The 25,364-nt window shown below is 40.5% G+C and overlaps 3 protein-coding genes across 6 annotated transcripts; 1 reads left to right on the top strand and 2 right to left on the bottom strand.

Annotated features, from left to right (window-relative positions):
• The first annotated feature begins 5,309 nt into the window (after positions 1-5,309).
• Positions 5,310-8,007, top strand: LOC115740544 (transcription factor MYB101-like). Its single transcript, XM_030674075.2, has 4 exons — positions 5,310-5,607; positions 5,927-6,785; positions 7,283-7,450; positions 7,582-8,007. The coding sequence occupies exons 1-4, from the start codon at positions 5,596-5,598 to the stop codon at positions 7,761-7,763; spliced, it is 1,221 nt and encodes a 406-aa protein (XP_030529935.1). The 5' UTR covers positions 5,310-5,595; the 3' UTR covers positions 7,764-8,007.
• Positions 8,008-8,575: 568 nt separating this feature from the next.
• LOC115740625 (autophagy-related protein 8C-like) lies at positions 8,576-10,638 on the bottom strand. 3 transcript variants are annotated; one of them, XM_030674264.2, is made up of 6 exons: positions 10,473-10,638; positions 10,316-10,361; positions 9,365-9,420; positions 9,209-9,261; positions 8,970-9,088; positions 8,576-8,873 (listed from the first exon to the last, which is right to left on the bottom strand). In XM_030674264.2, exons 2-6 carry the CDS (start codon positions 10,350-10,352, stop codon positions 8,782-8,784), a joined length of 357 nt encoding a protein of 118 aa, XP_030530124.1. In that variant the 5' UTR covers positions 10,353-10,361; positions 10,473-10,638; the 3' UTR covers positions 8,576-8,781. The 3 variants fall into 3 exon arrangements, with proteins under 3 accessions (XP_030530124.1, XP_048130967.1, XP_030530045.1); XM_048275010.1 differs by having other exon boundaries at positions 10,316-10,354; positions 10,473-10,621; XM_030674185.2 differs by having other exon boundaries at positions 10,316-10,364; positions 10,471-10,616.
• A 644-nt stretch (positions 10,639-11,282) lies between these two features.
• Positions 11,283-16,177, bottom strand: LOC115736751 (probable beta-1,3-galactosyltransferase 2). Of its 2 annotated transcripts, none has more exons than XM_030668592.2 (11): positions 15,725-16,177; positions 15,093-15,186; positions 14,882-14,943; positions 14,597-14,808; positions 14,445-14,508; positions 13,615-13,687; positions 13,350-13,470; positions 12,631-12,718; positions 12,424-12,549; positions 12,224-12,333; positions 11,283-11,889 (listed from the first exon to the last, which is right to left on the bottom strand). In XM_030668592.2, exons 1-11 carry the CDS (start codon positions 15,832-15,834, stop codon positions 11,741-11,743), a joined length of 1,209 nt encoding a protein of 402 aa, XP_030524452.1. In that variant the 5' UTR covers positions 15,835-16,177; the 3' UTR covers positions 11,283-11,740. The 2 variants fall into 2 exon arrangements, with proteins under 2 accessions (XP_030524452.1, XP_048130952.1); XM_048274995.1 differs by having other exon boundaries at positions 14,882-14,946; positions 15,725-16,168.
• Positions 16,178-25,364: the final 9,187 nt, after the last annotated feature.

Here is a 25,364-nt window from a genome sequence, read left to right as displayed (position 1 = left end):
TCTTCTACTGCTTACATCTCCACTGCACTGAAATTAGGCTTTCACAAGAAAGTCCCAATCACTTCCAGTCCATCTTGAGTTCTTTTAAATGGCTGTTTCTGCTTCTCTGTGAGCCGGGGACCAGCTATGGAAGCCATGTATGACACAAAGCAAGTCGGAGTTTGGATTTCCCTTATAATCGACACAGCGGTAGCCATCGCTTTCCCTTATCCTGGCTGTTCCTTTGGAAAAGGAAGATCCATCAAGAGAGATACTTATGAAATGGAGCCGTTGCTTGCATCCGATGATTATTACCTTTTCGGAGTCCCACCTAAATGAACTTGTGGTTTGCTAAAAGATATGTTCGTTTTCAGAGATTTTAAAAACTTCGCCGATTGTTCGTCTGAAAAGAAGGCTGTCTTGGACAATAGGTGATTATGGCAGTTTCATTGTTGCGTCGCATAAATGGAAATTTGATAAGAACTGCTTGTATTCAAGAGTAGGCTATATTATTGACTCTCAAGTCCGAAATTTCGACTCTTGGCATACAGCCTGAATCCTCTCTAGTACTCAAGTCAATTTTCTAAAGCGAAGTCCCAAAGCCCGTCGGGTAACCATCTGGCAAATCTCTCTGGAGATATCATTGTTTCTGGTACAGAAGCAGGAAAGGAAGAACCGCAATTTAACAAGACGCGAGGAGACGAAAAAAGTGGATCGCTGACACTTCTCTTCCCCGATACCAGTGAATTTTTCAGGACGAACTCAAAGTAGAGATTTGCTAGCCTCTTCGTATCTCTACTTTTAATTTTCAATTTCACTGATCAACAATCTTTGCAAATCTTACATGACATCGATTTCACAAGGAAAAAAACAGAACATTATGATACAGAGGGAGCACCAATTCTCAGCTCATCACCTCAACAACTTCTGGATCTGGTTCTTTCTGGTCGCAAGGCGGGCAAACGAGATCGAAATCCCGAGTCTCTGCCTCTTCTCGTTCTTCAAGCTCTTCCGATCCGTCAGGACACAGACATCGCCATCGCACACATGTCTTCTCCGCTCGGGCGTCTCGGAGAAACAGCCGAAGATGTTGGAGAACAGAGCCATGGGACTTGGAGATAATGTGATCGGTTGATCCCAACGAGGCCTCTGTACAACTTGTGCTCTACGGAGTTTGTTTAAGTAGAGGGAACGAAGAAGACATCATGGCGCACGAGTTTAATGAGTTTTCTTTTCTTTTCGTTTGTTCATCCGTCAAAAGTCTACAATAAAAAAGGCTGAGGTTGGTCCATGTTGGTTGGCTCTGACTTTATTGTAAACATTGCCATGCACACGCTTCCGCATCGCCGGCCACTCATCTGCCAACCACAAACCTTGGAATTAATGGACACCAAAAAAACTGATAAATTATTATAAATGCATTCGCCTAACAGTTTAAGTTTTTCGAACAGTTGACGGCGATCTCACAAAGTCTCGCATGAGATCAGAGCAAGAGGCCTTGAGTTCATTTGTCATGGGATAAGATAGACAGGATTCGCAAACATTACAAAATTGGATACGCTATTTTCTCCTTGAATTTCTTTTTTCGTTTGCGGGGGTAGATTCTTGAGTCCTGTCTCTCGAAAAGTATTGACTACTTGTTGTTTCTAGCTCTTTTGATATAAATTAGTGAGAAAATTCCAAATAAGAGTCCGAAGTATTGTCATTTTGTCAAATAAGAGCATAAAGTGGACATTATTTCAAATAAGGGCCATGAAATGATCATATCGGAATATAAGTCCGAAGTGATTATAGCGGTTTCAAATAATGGCCTCATGCCGGCCGGCTAAGTATTCCAATCGATTAAGGGCATTTTAGTCTAAAGACAACTTCAATTATAAACTATAAAACAATAATTTTTTCTTTTATCTCATTTCTGTTTTTGATTTGCTGCATCCGGTGAGGGCCTTTGCCCTCGCTAGTGGCTAGCGAGGGCAACTCTCGCCCAAGGGAGGCCAATCCTCACTTGTGGCTTTCAAGGGGCGATCTCACCCAAGGCTCACCCGTGGTCGGCAAGGGTGGCCCTCGCTAGATCGGGCAAGGCAATGCTCGCCTAGCCCTCTTCAGTGGCCTAAAAAAAAGGAAGAAAAAAGGAAAAAACAGAGAAAAGTAGGAAAAAAATAAAAAACATAAAAGACGAAAATGGGCTTGACTAGCTTGAAGGTTGAATCCTCCTTCAAAACAGACATAACCACTTCAAACTCTTATTTGAAACAAGATCCACTTCATGTCCTTATTTGAGAAAATGAGAGCACTTCAGGCCCTTCTTTGAAATACTCCTAAATTAGCTTGCTAACAGAGATGAAATCCAATATTTTTTTGGGTTAGTACCACGAAAAATCTCAAACTATGCTCACTCTAATAATAAACTTCAAACTTTCTCATCATGACACAAATACCCCCAACTTTTTTGTGTCATAAAAAAAATCCCGAACTTAGACCAATGTGCTAATATACGGTGAAATAGAAGGCAAATATATTACACATGTATATGTTCGGGTTTTCTCATGGCACAATTTTTTTTAGGTATTTGAGTCACAACGGAAAAGTTTAGGTTTTTTGGTGACACAAAAAAAAAAAATTGTGATATCTTTTTCACAGTGAACGTAGTTTGAGTCGTTTTTTGTGATATTTGCCATTTTCTTTTGGTTTCTGTGGCCGGAAAAGTTTGACACTCATTGGCAGAATGCTTTTGGCACCATGTTCTTCAATTATGGTCAAATGATGTCCTTATTATAATAAGAGCATGCAAACATGCGACTAAAATCTGATTCCAGGTCTTTTCTTGAACTTTATTTATTTTATTTTATTATTAATCTGCTATGCCCCCACCAAATCAAGATCGGATCTTGCAGAAAATCAAGATGGGTAGATTGATACTCATTGCTCACGTTTCTTTCTTCATGTTCTGACAAATCTGAGGGTCTTGGCCCAACTGCGAATCTGGTTTCTTTGCAAATACAAAATTGAAATAAAGAGCAAGTGGAAAAGAGGCAAAAAAAAAAAAAAAATCATTGAAAAGATGAAGGCACAATGATTTGGGGAGAGATAATGTAGCATGAATTCCTTGATTTGTTTTTTTTTCTTTTCCTTTTTTGTGAGTTTATAATTAAAGGGGTGAAATATAAAATACGCCGGAGAAATCGAAATTCACAGCTAAAAGATGGGCTATATAACTTTGTTTCTTGCCTGTTATATCTCATGGTAAATGCCAGAGTCTCATAACACCTAAGACAACACCAAAGGCATATAATGAGGATCTTGATGAGGTCAAATTTACATGGGAGCTCATGATTGGCAAAATCAAAGACCTGCACTTTTTTTTTTTCATGGCCAAAATTAGGAAACCAAACACCTGCATTAGTTCCTTATTTTGGAAGTACAGCCAAGCTTAGTTGGCAAACCCAATAGGTGAAATCTTGCAATGAGTGAGAATCAATGCAAAAACATGAAGAAAACATTGAAGAAAACAGTCATAGATACTGTAAGCAGTCCATGGTGTGTATCCATAATTTTTAACCTTGTTATACCTCGGCAACTTTGTCAAAGGGAAAGAAGCACACACAAGCCAACGTGAGCTATTAGATATGATAGGTCTCATACGAAATTCCACAAAATTTAAGGTTGAGATCGATCGATGTAGAATGAATCAACACAAGTCATGTGAAGCCCTCTAAGTATTCGTGCATGCAAAGTTCATTTGTACCATCAAATTAGATGGGTTCCAATAGCACCTAGGTGGGATTTTATCAAACACGGGACACGGGCACTCGCTCCAATTTTTACTAATTTTTGACTTCCTTTGGCCCCCAAAGAGGCCTTCAACAAGAAAAGATGAGCTCTTCTTTTTCTAATCTTCATCAGTAAACATAAGCTTGCTACCACCCTAATGAAGGGATATTCATGAATCATCGAGGAACCAATTCCCCATTGGGAAGCGTTGTGCCCAAAATTCATCCAAGATCTATCGAAAAGAGCCGCAAATGGAAAATTTTCCATGAATAGTTGTATGTGTTGGATACAAAAATTACAGTGAAATGGGATCAAATATGACAAATCAAGATGATTCCTCAAGAGGGAAGTGCTCCTAATTTTAGTCTGCCACGTTGTTACTGGCACTACTAATCATTTGGCTTTTTCACTTGCAGACTCTGTCCGAGAAAAGATCATGCTTTGTATCCTTAAAAGGGAACAGCCACGCCACACCGCATCGCCAGCCTGTCCTGTCCACCTCCTTTTACAGTGTACAAATCCAAGAATCAAGCCTGTATCTGCACATATCAATCAGAGGATGAAAAACTTCAGGGGGGGAAAATGAAAAAAGCCTTTGCTTTACGGAAAAAATCATGCGCCTAATAAACTGGTCAGCCAATGGCCTGAAACGACATGCTAGCTCCTCGCCTGTGGCTCTGTCTCTCCCTCTCTTTCTCCTCCTCTTCTGTGAAACCCAAGTTCCAAGAATCAGCAGCAGCAGCAGCAGCAGGCAGTTCCCATATTGAATTTCCCCGAGGATTGTTCTCCGCTCACAAGACAAAAAAACATTTGACTTTGTCTCGGGAGCAGCGGTCCCAGATTAGGGGGGCCCTTCTTTTGGGATGGTCCTGGTGAGATCTTTCTGTTCATTTTAGAAAGAAAAGCAGCTCAGACAAAAGAAGTTTTCTGGGTTTTCTGTTGGTTGTTGCCATCAGCAAAAGTGTCCCCTTGTTGAACCCAACCATCAAATTCTGTGCCTTCCTTCTTCTTTTTGTTTTTGTTTTTGTTTTTTTTTGGGTTCAGGTAGTGAGTTTTTCCGGTTTGAATGTTTTTCTTGATGGGCTTGACAAGAAAAAAGTCTCCAACAATTACTGACACCCACAAGCATCTAACCTGAAATTCTGGGCAACTTTCTTTTGTCCTGTTTCAACTCCCATTTCATGCAAAAAGAAGAGACAAAAGAAAGGACATATAATCTCACTAACCCCAACACCAACACCACCACAATCACAACCACCTCCATTCCAGAGGGGACGAACAAGAAAATCTTCCCTTGAAATCTCACGAAAGTTCACAAACACAACCAAAAAATCCTAGAAATTCTTGAGAAAATTCCAATTTTAACCCATCAAAGCTCGGAAAAGAAAGCCCAGAGCGAGTCCGTTTTGACACACAAACACATAGGAATGAGCTTTCTGTGCATGTGCAACTGATCCCACCCTCCAGTTGTGTTTCATGACTAAAGGAAATGCATCAACACAACAACAAGAACAGCAGCAGCAACAGGAGGATGGACAATCAATTGGGTCGAGTAGTAGTGGTTCTAGCGGTGCTGGTACTGGCAGTGGTGGAGGTGGACCGGTGCTGAAGAAGGGGCCATGGACGGCTGCGGAAGATGCGGTGTTGATCGAGCATGTGAAGAAGAATGGAGAGGGGAATTGGAATTCAGTGCAGAAGAACACGGGTCTGGCCCGGTGCGGCAAGAGTTGCCGGCTCCGGTGGACCAACCACCTCCGACCCAACTTGAAGAAAGGCTCTTTCACTCCTGAGGAAGAGAGGTTGATCCTCAAGCTGCATTCTCAGCTCGGCAACAAATGGGCCCGCATGGCTACCCAGGTGATGTCTCCTGTGTTTTTCCTCTGCTTTTTTCTGGCTCTTCTGTTGTTTTCCTATGCTTGATTTGGTTAAAAATTGAGTTTTTTTTTTGTGGGTTTGCATGGATGGTTGTTGTCACACTGATTGAGCCTCATTTAAAGGTTTAAGGCATGTGGTTGTTTAGTAAAGTTGGCGCTCTAGTTTGACCGATTCTCAGAGAGTTTGATCCGATAGACCCTCGTACCTTTTCATCTTTCTGTGCTTTGTAGTTGATTTCTTAGACAATCTGCACTTTTGTATCTTCTCAAGCAATTTGTAAATCTTCCTCAATACTGTCTAGCTACCTGGGCGAACAGACAACGAAATAAAGAACTATTGGAATACAAGAATCAAGCACCGCATCCGCCAAGGCCTCCCTCTGTATCCTCACGACATCGCTCCTGAACATCTGCCGTCTTCATCGGTACCGCGGGCGATGGAGCCCCGATCGAACACAGCAACCCAGCTTCACACACAGGCCCCAATCCAAATCCTAACCCAACCAAGACACACCAGCCAAGACCTGCCACAGATTCCCAGCAGCATGCTTCTCTCACCACAGTATTCTCAGCATTATCTCAAATCGAGCTTCAACAATGGTCTCTTCTACCCCTCCCCCTCTCTTGCTTGTCCCGCAAGCACATTCACCAATACTCACACCACTCCAGTTCTCGCATCCTCTCCTCTCCAGTTGAATGGTACTTATGAAGACACTTCCGGGTTTTCACTCTCTTTTCTGCCCATGTCACTCGGTTCTTCTCCGTTTCCATCTGTTCCTACACCAACCCAGTTGCCTAGCATGGGTTCTTTTCAATTTAGTCCACTGAGCTGCAATGTGAGTTCACCTCAGTATGTGCAGACTCAGCTGGATTCAGACAGATACTTGCCATCCGTTTCAAACTTTCCCTCAAAATCAGAGCTCCCTTCAAGCCAATTGTACCTATCCCAAACTGGACAACCAGAGACCGACGTGAAGCGGAGACGGGGTGTGTATCGCAGTGGTAGTGGGTTATTGGAGGATTTGCTGGAGGAGGCTCAAGCACTATCTAATGAAAACCCACAGACGCAAAGCTTCATGAACTTGCAACCGGAGAAGCTTGACTTCTCCTTGAGGTCTGGTTGTGATTGGGATGTTGGAAGCTCTGTCAATGCCTCTGCAGGTTTGTTCTTTTATTTATATCAAGAAACATCCGTTCTGACTGGTCGCAACTATTGCTCTACGATAATCAGTTAAGAAGATAACAGGTATCATTACTGAGACAAAGCCGCAGCTTTGAGTAGTTTGCCGCAGCTTCTGTTATCTCATGATCTAGTCTATATCTGCGTACTGCACGCCTTGCATGTATTTTCTTCTTTTTCCCGATTTTCGCCTTCAAAGCTTCAACTCAGATTTGCGGGACTCTATGTTGCCTTCTATTGATTCGCTGCTACTGCGGCTCGTAACATGGATATCAGCTGATTGAATTAGACCATTTGCTTTGAAGATTGTTGTTGCTTGTAATTGCTCTAATTTCACAGTCATTACATCCATAGAGCTTTGTAAACCTATATGAATGGTATAACGGTTAATGCTATCTTGGCAACTGCTCTTACCCCATCTGTTCTTGACTCTCTTTTATAGGCCTAACAGAGTGACTTTATCTCCCCCACTTTACAGCGAACTTGGGCCATTCCCATTCTGAGATCGACACTCGCATAGGTTTTGGTTTGCCTTTGGCACAAGAAGGAACCAACGTCGAAAAAGATGCTGCACAGCAGATCTACTCCATGGAAGAAGAAGATTTCTCGAAGTTGCTTAATGCCGTCCCTTCGACCCTTCAGAGAGGTTAAACATACTTTAGTAATTGCAAAGACACTTGACTAATGAACATTTGAACTGTTTTTTTTTTTTTTCATCAACACTTTCTTACATCACTCTAACATTCTATGTTCCTTTTCAAATGTTTTCCTTTAAAGGGAATCTGGGGCATTCCACCCTTGACATCGACACTTGTTACGCTTCCACCGGGGCAGATATAACCATGGGAGGGCTCGAGATGCAGCAACAGATAGCACCGTCACTTCCAGCCAGTACTGCTGTCGACAATGAAAGAACTCCCGGCCCCAGCTCTTGGGACAACTTACCCGGAATTTGTTGAGGCACATGCGAGAATGACAAAAAAGCTGTTCGACGATTCGCCTTTTTAAGAAAATCGTCTAAATTGGGCTTTAGAGGGGCTTATTACCTATCATATCAATGGTACATTGAGCTGATGAAACTGATATTGGCTATATCTGGAAAAAAACTACACCTTTTTGGACTGTATTATCATAATATGTCTGTCTTCTTACTTCCTAAAGACCTTATGATGTGTATAATCCTATCTAATGTCATGACTTCTAATATGCTTTGGAGCCTGCTTTGCATTTGTAGAAGTTAGATGTATGTTCAATGAGTCAACAGAGTGTGTTTTGTGGAACCTTAATACAGGAAGTGAGGCCATACTGGTGAAATGAGTCAGCTATTTGCATCTTGATAAAATTTTCATGAGTCAGAGTCATCTTCATCTCACATTACCGATTCATGAAGGAAATTGCATCCTGCAAGTTCGATGGGCGATTCATCTATTGCAGCCTACAAGTTTGATGGCTTCCCGCATCCTCACGGTTAATGCAGAGAGCTCCATGCGTTGCACGGAATCGTTCCGGGTACTTGTGCTTTCCAGGAAGCTATCAGTCCTATGCATTCAATGCCATAAAGGAGCAAAGAGATCTTTGCTGAGCTTTTGCCCATCACTCGATAGGGAGATAATCTCGCCATGGAGCAAATACTAAAGGGCGACAACCTCGGAGGCACCAAGAGATTCGCAAAGAGAAGTAGATGAATGTCTGCGCATTCCATGTGCTAGGCCAGCCCAGATGATAAAAATAACCGAGAGAGATAGAGAGAGAGAGAGAGAGAGAGAGAGCAAACATGAAAAGCCATAAATCCTACTGCTTCGAGTTCAGAAGATACCACCAAATATCTTTTTATCGACAAAGAAACGGATGCATTCGTGAGAGTGCAACTCACTTCAAAGGACTGGGTAACCAAACAATTTTCATTTACTCAAGTTTTGTGCTCTTAGGATCTTATGTACATATAGAATAAAGGATAAAGTTTCACTTGAATTCCACTCAAAATCCAAATGTGTTCTCGCCGCTATAAGTCATGTAAAGGAACCCATCTTCATCTTTGTGCTCCTCGTAGATTGCGGACATCATAGCAGCTGCAACAATAGAAAAGCGAATAATACAAGCAAACTAACAAAGACGTGCTGGTGAAGAACATGAAAGAAACGTAATCGTAAGCTAAGCTTCCTCACCAGTAGGTGGCAAGATATTCTTGACAAAGATGAATATGGCCTTTTCAGCACTAAGCTTGATCCTCTTTCGGACAACGTAAACAAATTGCCCAACAGTAAGATCAGCAGGAACCAGATACCTGCATCCATGACGTGGATAAACAGATATAACCATTTTGGAGGGCGGAAAATTTCCCTAACAATAAGTAGTACATGGGCTAAGATACAGAGCCAACTAATAGAAGAAAAAGGGAATTCACTTCTTTTTGTCGATATCTGGAATGTCGCTCCTTTCAGCTTTCTCCACAATGACCTGTAGGTTCCGAACAAAACTTTTGAAACCATGACCACAGTCACAGTAAAGCAATTTAACAAACATATCAATTCCTTATAATAACAAGATGAAAATTCCATACTGGTATTCTATCAGGATATTTCTCCCTGATTCGGGCAGCTTCTGCCTGCCTCCTCTCTGGAGCCAAAGATTGGGTAAATGCAATTAGAACGTAAATAATCATGCCAATAGAATTTTACTGGCTAAGGTATATGAGTAAGCAACATTCCACAAGAGTGATCTGAATTACAGTTGAACGTTGTGGCAAACAAAAGGGAAAGGAGCATGACAGTTGAGTGCCACAAAAACAAATTTCCAGAGAGAGACTGAAACTGGTGGAGCGAACAATTAGTTCTCAGAGATAGAGGAGACTCCATTAGTTTTAACTAAACTGAAAATCGAGAGCAATGTTAGCTATACTAGGGCCGATTCAAAATATCGATTTGCAACATAGCAAACTGCAAATGGGTATTTAAACAAATGGGCCATATTCAACATCCACTAAAAGCCTACCATATAAGTCCCTAAAACGATTTTATACACAACGAACAGGGAATCCATCATTAAGAAATCCATCACTTTGCCAGACCCAAAGAACAATCATGGCAGTCAGGCTACACAAAAGATCCTGATCTATTGCCGGAAAAATAAACAAGCAATTATTCAAGACTATATCACTCTGCTATACCCAGAGCCGAACAAATAACCATAGATAAGGCCTCCATAATTCATTACCCTAAGTATCAATCTTACCATCAGCTCAATGGACAAGGAATCCCAAAGGATCAGGCGCACAGGAACAACAAGAAACTAAAGAATGACATGAAAGATCCAAATAAGCAAAACTCAGTAACCCACAAAAGCTTAACACTCTATCCGCCCTCTCAGTTATTCATACAAGGACGATTTCATGCCCAAAAAAAGAAAGAAAGCCTAATGGGCCAAACAAACTCAAGAAGCTCAATTCCTCATCATGTCAATGCATTCCACTGTTGTATCAACACAAGCAGAGAGAGAGAGAGAGAGAGAGAACCGAGGGGGTGTTCCAGCTTGAAGGAGCTCTTGGACATGGCTAGATTCTACAGAATTCAACGTCCACAGACAAAGGGGAAAGCAACAAAATTAGGGTTTCGCAGAAGTGGGACGAAGGAAAAAACACAGAGGGCAGATCAAAAAGAGAAACAGATCACCTGAGATTACGTGCGAAACAGAAAACCAACAAATGCTTCAACTTGAAAGAAGAAGATGTCGCCTGCAATTCAAGCAAGGAGATCCCAATAATCCACGACAAAGTTCGCACGCACTGCGATCTGTCCTCGTTCTTCTTTTCGAAAAAAATTTTAAAGCACAGGGGAGCGATTGGACATAAATCTCACTCAGCTTCCAATAGCCCGAGCGGCCCAAAGGTGATTTAGACGGGCTTGGGCTCTGGTTTACTTAGGGCCGGGCTCACGACGAGCCTCGTGAACAATTTTCGTATTGCTTCGATCTGGACTATCACAACCCAAATTCGTGCTTAAAACTCGAGCTTGAGCGGAAAACTTTAGTCATATGATACCAATGCTTCTCATGCTTCGCGAATGTATATGAATCACCGTACTCCACCTCGGGCAATGAAGATGGGGCCGAGAAAAAGGTTAACGAATCGGGTAGCAGCGTGCGCAGAAAGCTCGCTCCCATCGATCCATTCGTCTAAACTCCGGTGACAAACCGAAGTTCTGTGAAGGACCAATGAAGGATGCTTAGGCCCAATTGAACCTATTTGTCTTTGCCAGGTTCATTTTGAGCAATTCTCCACTATTTCTAGTTCCATGATGCAATGCTACGCAAGTCCCGGAAACAGATGACAAACTTAAGCCCGCCATTGCTCACGAAAACCCCACAACCGGGGGAGCTTGAATTCATTCTAACCTTCAAAAGAACCTAAGTACGTGCGTCAAAAAAGGCAGCCGAAGTCCCAAGCAGAGAGAGAGTAAAATTGGAATGAATCAGAGCCAAGCTTTGGCTGAAGAGCAGAGACTAGAGAGACAAGACGAAAGATACGAATTGTCAATTCTAGGAGATGAAGCTCCACCAGAATTCCCAAAACTCAGACATCCAAATTCTACATTTACACAGCAGAAAAATTCTAAGCCTAACATTTTCACTTATTGTGTAGTTTCATTACCCATGGCATCACATACAAAACAACACCACAGTTTAATGAAAGAATGCTTGGTTACAGTGTCTTGCCTCGCGTCGATAAATGGGTCTCCCGCCCTTTCTTCGGATCAGAATCCCCCGTGGCAAGACTGATATCCCCGGCCAAAGAGCCACTTTCGTCCTCGTCAACATGCAAAATAATTTGCTGACTTCCAGTTTTTTGCATCTATGTTTTACACACACAAATTCCTCTGTACCCAAATTTCGTGGAAAAAGCTCCACTTTTCCTCCTGAGATGGGAGGGACAGTCGTGTCTTTAGAAAGCTGTGCTCCACAACACATTCTCGCCTTCCCCGCATCTCCGATGAACTTCTTTCATTCTCTCAACTGACTTGCATACGCCACTGCAGCTCCAATCGAACGATGCCACGCAGACATTACCGGCCTGAGCCTTCCATTCACAATCTGCGACACCACTCGAGAATGTAAATACTTTTGCACAAAATGATCTGACATTCTAGACGTCACTAGTGGCACCAAACTCGTGTTTCTTCCTTCACCATACAAGAACCATGCCACTCTAAGTCATTCATGCATTCATAAACCGTTGAGGTGCTATAAGAATCAAATCATATGACATAAGTCACTGACTAAACACCACTGATATGGCACCAATAAGATGACAAATTAAAAAAATTGGCAAAATTTGACAACACGGCATGAATGAGACTCACACTTCATGCCAAGAAATTAACATTTATGTAAAAGGAGTCCGAGAGATGAATGCCTAAAAATTTACCAGGTGGAGTACCACAACAAAGTCGGCGGTCATCAATATGCTCCACATCCAATCCGATAAACCATGATCCAAGTGACACATCTTCGTTGGCATACTTGTGCAACACATGCCTAGAGTGTTACCATTAGAAAGCAACAAGTCAACATTAATGAACTTGGGCAAAAAGAAATATCCACCCAAATGCAAGGGAAACAGCATACTGATTTATTGACACATAGGTTGCGAGATCTTTTGAAATAGCATATAGTTGGCCCGTAGCATGACGGAAGTATCTGTTTCCCTCTTCACCAAATTTCCAGTGCTCTGGTTCGTGGTACCTCACACCCCTTATCATCAAAATTCAGGGTTTAAAGGCAATTCTTAATTATAAAATGTTAAACAGGGTGATGAAAGGGTACTTTGCTTACTTCTGAGCAAGGACTGGACCAGATTTCATGCAGCCAATATACACTCTAGGCTTCGATCTGTGCCTCATCAAAGTTGCTCCAAGTGTGGCTGCAGAGTGAATTTAATCAAAATGAAATCCAACTGTGCCTAGATAATTTAACTATAAACCATGACGAATTGATATCTAACTAGTAGCATGTTCTAACATTATACCAGCAAAATTTTTCTCTTTCAAAAGCGTTGTGTTTATTTCTTGGTGGAATATAAATAGCAGGACATTTTACAAGTTCAAACTCAAAAGCACTTGAAGGACAGGAGCAACTCCCTTCAGCAACTTACATGTAGTACGCAGAAGTATATATGGAAATATAAAATCCCTAAAGGGACTGAAGGAGTTGAAAGCCTGACATTGAGCATAAATTAACTCTCCATCGTATGTATTTTTCATGGAAAATCAACGAATTTGAAAAGAAGTTTCCTCAAAATGATCGTTTGTACCGCTTTTCATTATCGATGAAAATGATTTAGGCATGGACTGTTGTTGATGACTAGAAATATTTCGATTGACTAATTTTCGGAAGCGACACCATCATTTAAGAATATGTTCCCAAAATCATTCATATTCCGCAAAAGAAACGGACCCTAGCAATTTGTATCCTTCTCTTTCAACCCTTCTTCCAAGGAAAAAAAAAGCAAAGATTCCGAGTATGATTAAACTGAGAAAGAATCTGGTCTCTACCTATATTGACATGTACATCATCATCCACTTTGACATAAAAGTCTGCATCCCACAATGCAACTGCAGTTGCGAAGTATGTCTTTGTTTTGGCAGACAATTCAAGGTAACCCTCCACATGCTCCTGTGTCCAGAGTATCAACAAGAGCAAGAAAAAACAAGTTAGTTGAGTCTTCTGTTTGAATAATGACATGTTGACAGCCAGTATGTTTTTTTCTGCTTCGCACAGTAAACAGGAGATAGCCAAGGGGCAAACAAACAACATTACCAGCCTCAAAAAATCACCATGCCTCTTATCTTCTGCTTCAATCGCTCTATCGAGAATGCCGCCAGATGTAGCACTAGCAGCCGAAGGGCCCGACAAAGGGAAAAGAATTAGATGACTGTCGTCAAAACACTCTTATGGTTTTGGAAGTCAATCTAAACATTAAAGAATTTGCCCATTAAAAATAGTTTGCCTAGTAGAGAGGGGGAAAAAAGAGTTAAAAAAACTGGGCGCTTTTGATCGTACACTAGTGTTTAATAAGAGAGATTGATTCTCTACTCCAGAAAGATGGATTACCTTAATATTTCCAATAATTCAAGCAGGCAGCACACTATCTGTCTTTTGGCCCACATAATCGACTTATATTTCCGTTAATTAAAAGTTGTCATCTTATCTTTTGCAGGAAAATGCTTAAAACCTCAGCCTTCAATGGACATCCATCTCCTTAATACGATTGGTTTTGCTTCTAAGAATGCAATCACACTACAATGCCAGATATAGTTATTTGCTTGTTCTAGACCAGAAAGATTTCCCCTGAGAATTGACTGATGAATGCTTATAACTCTCATGTGATGATTTCCTGATGAATACACATAACTCTCATGCGATGATGTGAAAATTTGTTTCAAAGTGATCGGTGGAAAGTAAAGGTGTTTACATCATGTACTAGCTACATATTATTCAGAGAAGATATTGAGGGTATAAGTAACCTACACCTACTTGACATTTAAGAAACTACTATGACAGAGAAAAAATGGATTATCTTCTTAATGCAGAGTGGCTGATGAATTTCTCGGAATACACCAAACCAGATTACTACAGCAGGTAATCACCTGTGTCCAATCACAAAGCGGATTATGATGCCCTTCTCTTTTTCAAGCTTCTCTCTCTTGTCACCTGACGATATAAGTGTAACGAGTCATCAATGTATAATCTTAAGTCAATTGCATAGGTTAATGAAACTACAGATAGCTAGCGAACAAACCTTGAGGCATCCAGGTACTGCGAACAGAGTCTCTTCTCTTTCGGCTACTAAAGGCAGTATTAATTCCCACGACCATTAGATATTTTCTTTTCGTAATTGGCTCGCTAATTTTTAGGTCGTCCGAGATAGGAGAACCATTAAGTATTGACTCCTGTGCAGCTCTTGCAGCCGCCAATTCCATTTCCAAGTTTGAGATTGTTTTATCGAGAGTTCTGCATCCGACAATAAATAAAGTAAGTTAAGAATCAGATAGATTCACTGAACCCAGATGACATCATAGCTTACTGGATAGCATGATGCGTCCTTGAAACTTCGCCCAGAATGTCTGTCGATTCATGCTTTCCATCCTTCTAACGAAGAAGATACAGATCAACTGGTAAATACTTTGACTAGACTTGAACTGCAACCGATAAGCAGCTACTCCCAGGATTGAAGGAGCACAATCTAAAGCTTTTTGAAGAGAAATTGCAAGTTTTAAGAGAGATGAGGAACTCACCAGTTTTGGAGTACAGCCCTCGGAAACAATCTTCAGCTTTCCATTTTCGTTCGTTGTTCTTGGAGTATCTTTAGCATCTGGTTCCGTCCACATCCTTCAGTAGATATCACAGTTAAGCAATGAGTTAACCTATTTATAACAAAATTACAGGTGGAAAATTTAAGGCTATAGCAATCGAAACAATAAGTTGGCAACGCTAGAATCATGCAAATGCGCATCCATGAGCAAAAGATACTGCAAGATTGGGAATACGTTTTGCCAATTTCATCGTGTATTGACGATACCGAACATAAAAATGGACAAGTGAAGATGAAGAAGAGAAAGACAACATATGGACAGGAGGCACATGCAGCAAATTTCCCACATGAGAATTCACCATTCCGGACTCATTTAGAAAATCACAGCAACAGTGATGAACTCAGAACCCAGTATCATTTCAAGCATCATGTGAATTCCCCATGCACTGAACAACCCACAAAATGCTCTACAAGTATCGTATTGAAATCACAAATCATAGACCACAATTAGTAATTAGAAGCTCAGAAGAGCTCTTCTGGACTGCAAGTTAAACAAGAAACTTCCCATCAAAATCGATTACTTCGATTACGAAAATTCCTGGAAAAGAAAATTACCCGTTGGAGAAGAGCATCCCACCACAAAAGCAACCAATACAAAGCAAAAGAGCCCATTTCTTAGAGACCAAGCTCTTTGAAGACTCTGTTCCTCTGCTCTTCCAAGACATTGCTCCCCCTCCCTCCCTCTCCCTCTCTCTCTCCCCCCCTCCCACCCCTCCTTCACACCGAATCAACCGCTTCAACACAGGCGATAACCATTTCAATTACCGAGTCAACTTGCCGTGTTGACCCAGATGCAGATCCCAAAAGACTCCAAAGATGAATTTTTTCCACAAGGCAAAAATGGGTACAAGCAAAGACCCCTTCTTTTCAAGGCGAGCGTTGAGCTTTCCTTGTCTGTCTCTCTGTCTCTCTGTCTCTCTCTATGAGTTGCAAGTGAAAGGTTGAAGACGATGATTTGGGAAAAGAAAGGAAAAAAAAAATGGAGTCTTGACTAGAACAACTTCTTCCGCTGACACTGTTCATTAAATAGCTGGAGTCTACTCTATTCTAATGTCTAACCGACATCAACAAACGATCCCCATTCCTCATTATATCATACAAAAATTAAAGTGAAAATTGAAAAAAAAATAAAATAAAAGGCGGAAGAGAGGAGAAAAATCACTGCCCATCGTACGTTTTCTGGTTCAAGAAAACGACGACCCTTATTAACTGACCCACACAACCGCTGCTTCCCAGTTACAACTCAAAAGAATCTTGCCCCCTTTGTTTTCTGCCTGTGACAAGTTCATTCCCATGCGGTAACTTGAAGAATTTAATGTCGGCGAGCTCCCTTTTTTGTTTCTTTCGTAAGGTGAAAAAGAATGGCATTTTGTGGTTTTGGAGCTTTTTGGAGTTTTTGGAAAGATGGGTAACGTGACTACGGATGAGTATGGTCCAAGTGAGCAGTTTTCATCGATTTCTATCCTAGAATCGAGAATCGGAAATCATCCACTAAGGACTGGCACCAAAAATTGAAATCAGGAACCACCCATGAATCTATTCGGGAATCGAACGGCCAATTCGGTCCGATTACCGGGTAGGTCCGTGGAACTCGTCTCACTAAACAGATGGAGGAGATTGAGAGCAAGAAAGGGAGGCGATGAATGGCCAAAGGCGCAGTTGTGAGTCGATGGGAGCCGAGAGTCGAGGCCGTGATGAGAGTAAGAGATCGAGACGAGATGAGAGCGAGTTTCAAACTATACATTAAATGATATACATGTTATAAATTACTAGTCCAATCCGGGCGGGCGGTTCCACACGCAAAATCGAGAACTAGACCGATTCCCTTAGTAATCACCAGTTCCCGACCGGTTTGGTTTGGATGGTTCTTGATTCCTTTACACACCTCTAATTGTGGCCGCATATTATTTGGATTGTGTATTAATTACGTTGTAGTTTCCTCGTGTCTTTGAGCGGTTTGTCTTCAACTTTTGAACATAATAACTCGAATTTGAACAGAAAAACGAAAGCCTGAGCTTAGTATTTTGCAAAGAAGAAATCGAAGTACAAACTCAAATTATGATTTTTGTTCTGATTACACATGCTAAGCGTTAAATTCCCCGATATTATCAGGCTATTTTTTATTTGCACATAACATTTTGACTAACAAAACATCGCTAAAAAAAAGCGTAAATAACGAATCAAGCCTATGTCAAAATATCCCACTGGGTTTGGACGTAAATATCTTGAAGATATATGGTTTCGATTTTAAATCAAATAGAGAGAAAATTATCTTTTTGATGAAATAACATCTCTATCTTTTAAAAAATCTCACGTCGCTTGGCTATGAATTTGACTTATAAGATATATATGCTATCTATATATAGAATTTTCTTCGATTTATAGACTTAAGCTTTTGAAATGCAAATTTTAACGTGGAGAATTTGAATGGCGAATTCTTTGTTCAGCGTCCGAAATCATATGACCAAACATTGCAACCTCGAGGCAACTTTTGTAGAGGAGGGAGAGCTCTGCGACGTCGTTTAGGGGGTTCCAATCTTGGGCGGGTCTTGAATCTGTTGATGATGGCGATGGTGCGTGCGGCGGCCGCGCTCCGATCCTCGAAGAAGAGGACATGAATCATCATCATTCCGACTGGCCTATGCAAACCGCACGAAGGCCCCAGATCCACAAATGATGGGCGCCTGCACGTAGAGCACGTGCATGGTATCATGTCTCTCGAATCATGAACACACCACGATTCCAAGTGCAACATATGCATTCCTAGGTCAGAATGTGGTTCATACTTCTACGAATAGAAAAGTACAAAAATCTCGCTTCTCGATTAGCAAACGAGGGCCCCCAATACAGAAATTTGGCTTCTCAATTAGCAGACGAGGGATTTGGGGGCCATTCGTGCCCTTAGAAAGTTAGATGACATTTTATAGTTTGAGTCCGTATTTTATTAATATTTAGACTTGAACCCATGAATAATTATCATTCTATATATAATCTCTTTATTTTCTAATTAAGAGTTGTATAAAAAGATGAGATGTCCTAATTATAGTGAAATTCTCTGTCGAATGTAGCCTTAGTTTATGAGTCGGGATAAAATCTGGTGTCTTGATTTTTTTCTCGCATTTATTTTCTATTTCGTTGTATTTACGCGTCTCATCCTAACACCTTCTTTGCTCCTAATTCATTTGGGTCTAATTTTCTTCAAATTTAATTTTATTTTAAAGGCCATAAGCCAACTTCACTTATATAGGGTGATTTTGGTCCTCTCTCATCCCAAAAGCTTGCTTAAAAGATGAGACTTTTCTTTACACGTATAAATCGACCACCGACCCTTTCCATAATCAATGTGGAATAATCTCGGTAATCTTCTCCTCACACATCGGGTTTTGGGTCGGAGCCACAATAACCCGTATCTCTAACGTGAATGTTGGATTCGGACTTGTTGGTAACCTAGGCTCTGATATCGGTGTATAATGATCTTGGACCTCTTTCATTCAAAAAGCTAACTCAACGATTAAGGTTTTTTCTCATACTTATAAATTGATCGCCAGCCATTTCTAACAATTTGAATCTGTTTGGGCTCTCAAGAGGTATGAATCGTGGTCCAAGCCAGCATGATTTGCTAGAAATCATTACGAAGCAAACAAGATTTGCACCCCTCGCAGGGACTTGAAGCACTTAAATTTATGGTGTCCTCTCTCTCATTGAGCACTTGATTCGTCCATATTCCTGTCCTTTTGAAAACCCAGTTCGCTTGCCGCCACGACGTTACCTAGTTTCGCTAGCAATCTTAATGAAACTTAAATGAGAGGCTACTGAAAGTCGATGCGAACAATCATGACTCCTGCAAGTAACAAATCGCTTTTGTAATCAGCGACTGTTCACAGAGCATTCCAAAAGCTGAATAGTGCCGTTTGCTAATGATTGAAAACAACGGGGTGGCTGCTTCTGATAGGGAAAAAAAAACAAATTGGGCAGGAGGATTCGCAACCCAAAAGGCTCCTTCCTAAAGATGATCAAATGACAAGCACATCGTCATGATCCAGTGAAGCGAAAAAGTTCCACCTTAAAGCAGGAAAAGACACCACTGCAAAAGGGTTACAGACTTTTCATTCTTCACATGATCGCGCACCCGACCTCAATTACATGTGTCTTGTCTGGGGAGAGAGAAAGTTCAAAGGTGTGTTGTTTTGGGGTTAGATAGGCCGACTTGGGGGTTTTCCCACATGGGGTGGTGGTGGTGGGGGCTTCGTTGTTGCATGCTAATGGCAGTTGGCAAAAGGCAAATCATCATTGATCAGGACTCTCCATATTGTGCAGATAGAGTGTATATTATATGCAATTGAAAAGTGGCACACGAAGATATCTGCATAGCGATCTCTGTTGACGATCCCGCTTCCCCCTTGATTAGCCTTTGATAAAGAATGATCCCAACATGTGTCGTGTGTATAACCGAAACCCAACCCATACCAAAGGTGTCTCTCGGCGTTTGAAAGTGAGAGATCTCGAATTGAGCATAACTAGACCTGTCGACGGGGGTGAATAGGGTCAAGTCTGGTCGAAAATGGTCCGACTTAAATAGACACATTTAACACGTTCTTTTACCAATTTTCATATAATGCAAATCTGGTGACACATATTTAATCCGATTCATATTCCTAGAATACTTACATATGTAACTCAATTTAGAATAACTCACACCCAAGCTGAAGTCGGATTGTGAAGTAAGTAAGCGCGAGATGGAGTAAGGGCGAGAGAGAATGAAGACAGAGTCATAGATGTGTGTTGGGACTAAGTAAGTTGTAAGCTCATTTACAATCCATTTATAACACATTTAACACCCATATCATGCTTTACCTCGTTGAATATACCTAATCCCGAGAACAATCCACCCTATCATATATGAGTTACGAAATCGATTTCCGACTCATCTTGACAGATCTAACGTGTCAGCAGCGGGCCCGAACGTGGCGGCCTAAGTTGGCTGCTAGTGAGTTGAGTACTGTGGTCGAGCAGCTTTCCCGACGAAATGATTGAAATGAAGCGTTCATTGGAATTAAGAATTAGACGGAAGCGAAGGTCAAGTGGGCAGAGTGGAGAGGAGATCATCACGATCGGTTTGGTCCGCCACTTCGCCAGGGGGGTATCCTTACCGTTCTAACCCAAGAATACAGTGCGAGCCCAATCCATTTGAAGATTATTAAGCAGGCTTGATCTCACTAGCAAGAGTCTTGACAGCCCGACTCAGGACCATGAACCCCCCATCAACGAGAATGGCTGTATGCATGCACCCAATACCAATAGAATGTTTGTTTTTTTTTAGGAATTAATTCCACAAAAAAACCTCAACTAATACACCTATAATAAATTTACCTCAAATTAATTTTTTGATCACAAAAAACTCAAACTGGCACACCTTTGATAAATTTACCCCAAATTAGTACACATGTAACAAATTTACACTTCATTAATTTTCGTAAAATTTTACTGTCAAATTGCCGAGTTAAATGACAGGTGGTAGTTGACAGGTATTTCGGTTTGGGGTTTTCACTCTCCATTTGTCACGGGTGTACAAATTTGACATTTTTCGTGATATTAACTTAAAGTAATTTAGGATAAATTTATCACAAGTGTACCAGTTTAAAATTTTTTGTGGTCAAAAAATTATTTTAGGGTTTTCTATGATAAAAAAATGGTCATAATTATACCGGTTTGGGATTTTTGGTGGTAAAAAAATTATTTTTTGATAAATTTATCACGGGTATACCAGTTTGAGATTTTTCATGGCATTAACACCCCCTTTTTTTGGGAAAACAAAAGTGAGACTATTCATTTTAGTAAATAAGAAAAATAAGAATATCGACATCGAAATCAACATAAATCAATGCATAGGCTCCTTTTGTTTCGCAAAAAATTTATAATTTGAAAAATACTTTTTTAAAAAATGATCGTTTACGTTGCTTACAAAATAAATGGACAAAAAACCCATCGTCCACGCAAATATCTAGACTTATATTGTGGCCAATTATAAAAATAATTTTCATCGACTAATTATTTGAAGTGATACAAACGTTATTTTTAGAAAAATATTTCTACGAAATAAGCGGATTATAATGATAATTGATTTTCGGACTAAAGTTTCTCATGCTGTCTTCTGCATGTAAATGACAATGAATTAATTAGTGACCAGTGACCAATTTGATTTTGTGTGTGTGTAATTATTCCCATTTTAGGGAAAAACTTACATGGTATTATCTAATTGTTTGAGGCATGCTGATATAAACTTCCTTTTTTTTTTGGGTTGGCCAGTGAGGCAAAATCTGAATACGCATGGATTTTTGTTAATGTACCCGTTATTCTGGCGTAAAGAAAAATTCAAATTTGATTTGACTTTTCTATTTTGTGAGGGAGTCATAACTTGCAATATGATGCCCGAGTTCATCTATATTTTCACCATCTTCAACTTTTGCAACAGGGTCTGGGGAAAATTATCAAAAAAGGCTATAAACCTATTATAATTGTGCCAAGTGAATCTATATTTTTTTCATGAGTCTTAAATCGTTTGTATTTGTGGTAATTCAGTTTGTCCGGCCAACTTTGGCTGGCCAACATTGATGTAGACCTGGCACGGACGTGGCAATTTTTAATAATATTTTAATATTTTTATTTTTCTTTTATTCTTTTCTTTCTTTTTTTCTTCTCCTTCTTAGAAAAAAAAAAGAAAATGAAAAAAATTAATTCAGAAAATTGTTAAGGTATTATAAAAAAAATTATTCACGTCAACACCAACCTGTCAAAATTTACCGGATGGACTAAATTGGTATAAATACAAAAGATTTATGACTGAATTAATAAAATTATAATTGGTTAAGGTCTTTTTTAGTAATTTTTCTTGAGATTTATTACCTATTAAGCCCCTCGACAAGCGATGCGGGCTGCTTCAACGCACGTTTTTTAATTTTTTAATTTGCTTAAACGAGGACAACTTCGGCAATGTGCGTTTCTTCTAACAAGAGTCAAACCCGAGCCGACAGATTCGCATTTAAGTTCACACGTCCATCATGAAAGCCAAGAGCAATCTTCAAGTTAGGTTGAGCAACTACTTCAAGAGCACAAGCCATGTATAATCTGACAGAATCCTTCCTCCACAGCCAAACCCAGGCCATGCATGCACTCGTTAACGTCTCCGTTCAACACTTCCTCTTTTGTAGCTGCAAAACGTGAGAGAAAGTTGTCCGAAAGCACATGGGAAGTGGGCAGATTTTCGTGATGGCAAAAGGGGTAGGTAGTGAAAGAAGCAAAGAGGAAGAAGGTTTTCTTTTTACAGGCGACAAAGCAAAAGCATCCCGTTGGCCATCTTTGGAACGAGGTCACGTTCTAGTGAAAAGCTCCTTCCGAAAATAGGTGCATGATGCATTGCATTTCACAACAGTAGGCATGCTATCAAGAAACCGCGTTCTTCTCATTTTTCACGTGTGGCTTCGTAGGAATACCGGAGAAAAGTATAAAAACAAAAAGTTCTAAACCTATTGTATTTGTATCAATTTTCAATCTTAAAATTTTAGTTGGACTAATTTAGTCTTAAACCTATTATATTTGTACCCATTAAGTCTATCCGGCTAATTTTCATTGGATGGACTGACGTGGATGCCCCCCCTGTCTTATGTGGTGCGTGGATTAGGCCGAAATAGGGTTTCAAGAATTTTGACCCCTTTTTTTTTGTTAATATGAGTAAAATAAAGCAAGTGACTTCGGTAGTAAAGACTTCGGAAGAGAAAAAAACTCAGTAGAAACCGATTGTCGAAACGTGTTATTTTATGGAAAATGGATGACGACCTTGCACTAATAGTGTCGTAATATCATTCTACGTGTCATGACCACCATTTTAAGGTGTCTAACCAGACGTGCAAACTTTACATATCATGACCACCATTTTAAGGTCCAATGATCACGAATTTATTGGAAAGTATCGTTTTTTTTTTTTTTTGCTATTTTTTTTATTTTCTTTATTTAGTCACAATTTGACTTTTCATCTAGTTTATGAGAAGGGCTCATCGTGGTAACGTAAGTATCAATTTAACCATACTACTAATAGCGATAATAAGGCCATGAAACTAACTTCGCTTGATAAAATGGTCGAGACTCTGCATCTTAAGAAGCATGAAGCCTCAGATTCAAGTTTGCTCGAGGAAATCTCTTAGGACCTAGCTACGATGAATAAATTTCTCTGACTCGACTCAGGACCTGGGAGGTAATTTAAGTCTAGAAGGTGCGAAAATTGACTCAAAACTTAATCTTTTATCGAGAAAACAGTAACTAATGACCTAGCTAGGATGAATAAATTTTTCTGACTCGACTCGAGATCCGAGAGGTAATTTAAGTCAAGATGCCGCGAAAATTGACTCAAAACTTAATCTTTTATTAACTTCGAATGGTGCAACACGATCGGAGAGAAAAGATTGTTATAATGATATCATAAACATTCATTGTGTGTTCAATAATATCCCGCTTATTTAAATAATCTCCATCCCACATTAAAATCAATCTTGCCAATCAGTCTTTTCACACCCCTGGCATTGATCGGCACAAAAAAAAAACCACAAAAAAAAAAAAGATACTCAGCTGAGGAAAAACCTGCATGAAAATGACATCGTGCCGTCAAAGAACACAAGGGAATCTCAAGTTGATACAGAAAAATACGAAGAGGCAGTTGGCATATCTCTTTCAGTTCGTGGCGCTAACAGACGGCTCTCCTTTAATCAATTACCGGGCCGTGATTCAGGGACCAGCGCAGGCAACCCAAATCTGAGAAAAAAGTTTGGAACTCCCATGCCTCTCGAAAGGATGAGACAGAGAGTCTGATGAATCCTAGAGGCAAATTGGAAGCCTCGGGGCCTGTTAAGAACGGTGCTTGCACGCTGCAGATGTTTGTGATTTCTGCATTTTCTGTCTGCTATTCTCTGGATTGCCCGGCACATTTGTGTCGCCATATCCATCTTTGTTGAAGATATCAGTACAGCTCCGGTGTAGAATGGAAACTGCTCGCATTGTGAATTCATCGATCCACCCCTAGCATTGCTGGCAAACATATGCGTACCCCGCTCGTCAACCACAAAAGGGATCTTATGTTGAAGAGATGTGAAGCGCCATGGAATTTGTTATGTGGCCTCGCACATGAAGCTAGAACAAGTCCAACCTGTGAGAGTAACATGGATTCTGAAGCGCATACCAGATTGACAGAGAAACCTGTCTCATATGCTAGTATGCTTTGAGCCTTCTTGAAGTATCTGATAGTGAGATCGTCCTCGCTTTCCACACGTCAGCTGAGTCATAGGCATTCATCCACACGAGCAAAAAGATAAAGAAATTACATGGAATGAGGGATAGCAAATTAGTCCCGCATGTCTGCACCAGATATTGCAAGGGAAAGATTAAAATTTGGCCGGCACCATGCATCTTGCAACAAGTGCAGGATAAATTAGGGGGTGCATGAAATCCATCCAGAAACAAAATTTCTGTTCCAAACCTATTTCTGGAACAGAAACTCGTTTGGTAACGTAATTCTATTTTTCTATTTCTAAAATAAAAAATTGTTTCAAAAATAGATTTGAAGAAGAAATGAGAAACAATAATTTTCTACTTTTCCGAGAAACAGAAATAGAAATCTCACTTTTTCTCAAACACCCGCCACCGCTGGTCAACAACTCCCCCCGGCGGCCATCGCCGGTTGTCGCCGCCGCTGTTGTCAATCACCCCAGCCACCCCCCACCGTCGGCCGGCCGATACATTTTTCAGAATTTATTGTTATCAAACACATTTTTTTGCTCAAAATCTCATTCAGAAACAGAAATAGAAAAAACTATTTCTAGCCAGAAATCTATTTACGAAACAGAATGGTTATCATTCACTCCCTTAGTCTCCGTGGCGAAATCTCTACCAAGGTCTAGGCCGAGTAGACCGATTACACTATGACCCCTTAAGTCTTAACAGAGGCTCCCGGGAACGGAGAACTGAGATGTCTAATCCCGGAACAATCTGTGTGTTTGAATGTTCTTGAAGTGAGCCCCACTATTTGATTTTTCAGCATATAGGTGACGAAACTGAATAGAAATATGCAGAAATGCAGCAATTGATTGCTGTGATGGGGTTGCTTCTTCTCCTCCAAATGATCAGGGGATGAAAAAGAGTTCACTACCCC

The sequence above is a fragment of the Rhodamnia argentea genome, chromosome 2 (assembly GCF_020921035.1).
Source record: "Rhodamnia argentea isolate NSW1041297 chromosome 2, ASM2092103v1, whole genome shotgun sequence".
Classification (NCBI taxonomy): domain Eukaryota; kingdom Viridiplantae; phylum Streptophyta; class Magnoliopsida; order Myrtales; family Myrtaceae; genus Rhodamnia; species Rhodamnia argentea.
Note: the sequence above shows the minus strand (reverse complement) of the source record. Positions and strands in the feature narration are given on the sequence as shown.

Excerpts from the sequence above, each read along its gene's own strand:
- LOC115740544 (XM_030674075.2), top strand. Across the intron at positions 6,786-7,282 it reads CTCTGTCAATGCCTCTGCAG|CGAACTTGGGCCATTCCCAT; the intron begins GTTTGTTCTTTT and ends CCCACTTTACAG. Across the intron at positions 7,451-7,581 it reads CCCTTCGACCCTTCAGAGAG|GGAATCTGGGGCATTCCACC; the intron begins GTTAAACATACT and ends TTTCCTTTAAAG.
- LOC115740625 (XM_030674264.2), bottom strand. The coding sequence starts at position 10,352 with ATGTCCAAGAGCTCCTTCAAGCTGGAACACCCCCTCG. Across the intron at positions 9,421-10,315 it reads CAAGCTGGAACACCCCCTCG|AGAGGAGGCAGGCAGAAGCT; the intron begins GTTCTCTCTCTC and ends CTTTGGCTCCAG. Across the intron at positions 9,089-9,208 it reads CCAGATATCGACAAAAAGAA|GTATCTGGTTCCTGCTGATC; the intron begins GTGAATTCCCTT and ends TCATGGATGCAG.
- LOC115736751 (XM_048274995.1), bottom strand. The coding sequence starts at position 15,834 with ATGTCTTGGAAGAGCAGAGGAACAGAGTCTTCAAAGAGCTTGGTCTCT. Across the intron at positions 14,809-14,881 it reads AGGACGCATCATGCTATCCA|AACTCTCGATAAAACAATCT; the intron begins GTAAGCTATGAT and ends TGTCGGATGCAG. Across the intron at positions 13,471-13,614 it reads ATGGTGATTTTTTGAGGCTG|GAGCATGTGGAGGGTTACCT; the intron begins GTAATGTTGTTT and ends CTCTGGACACAG.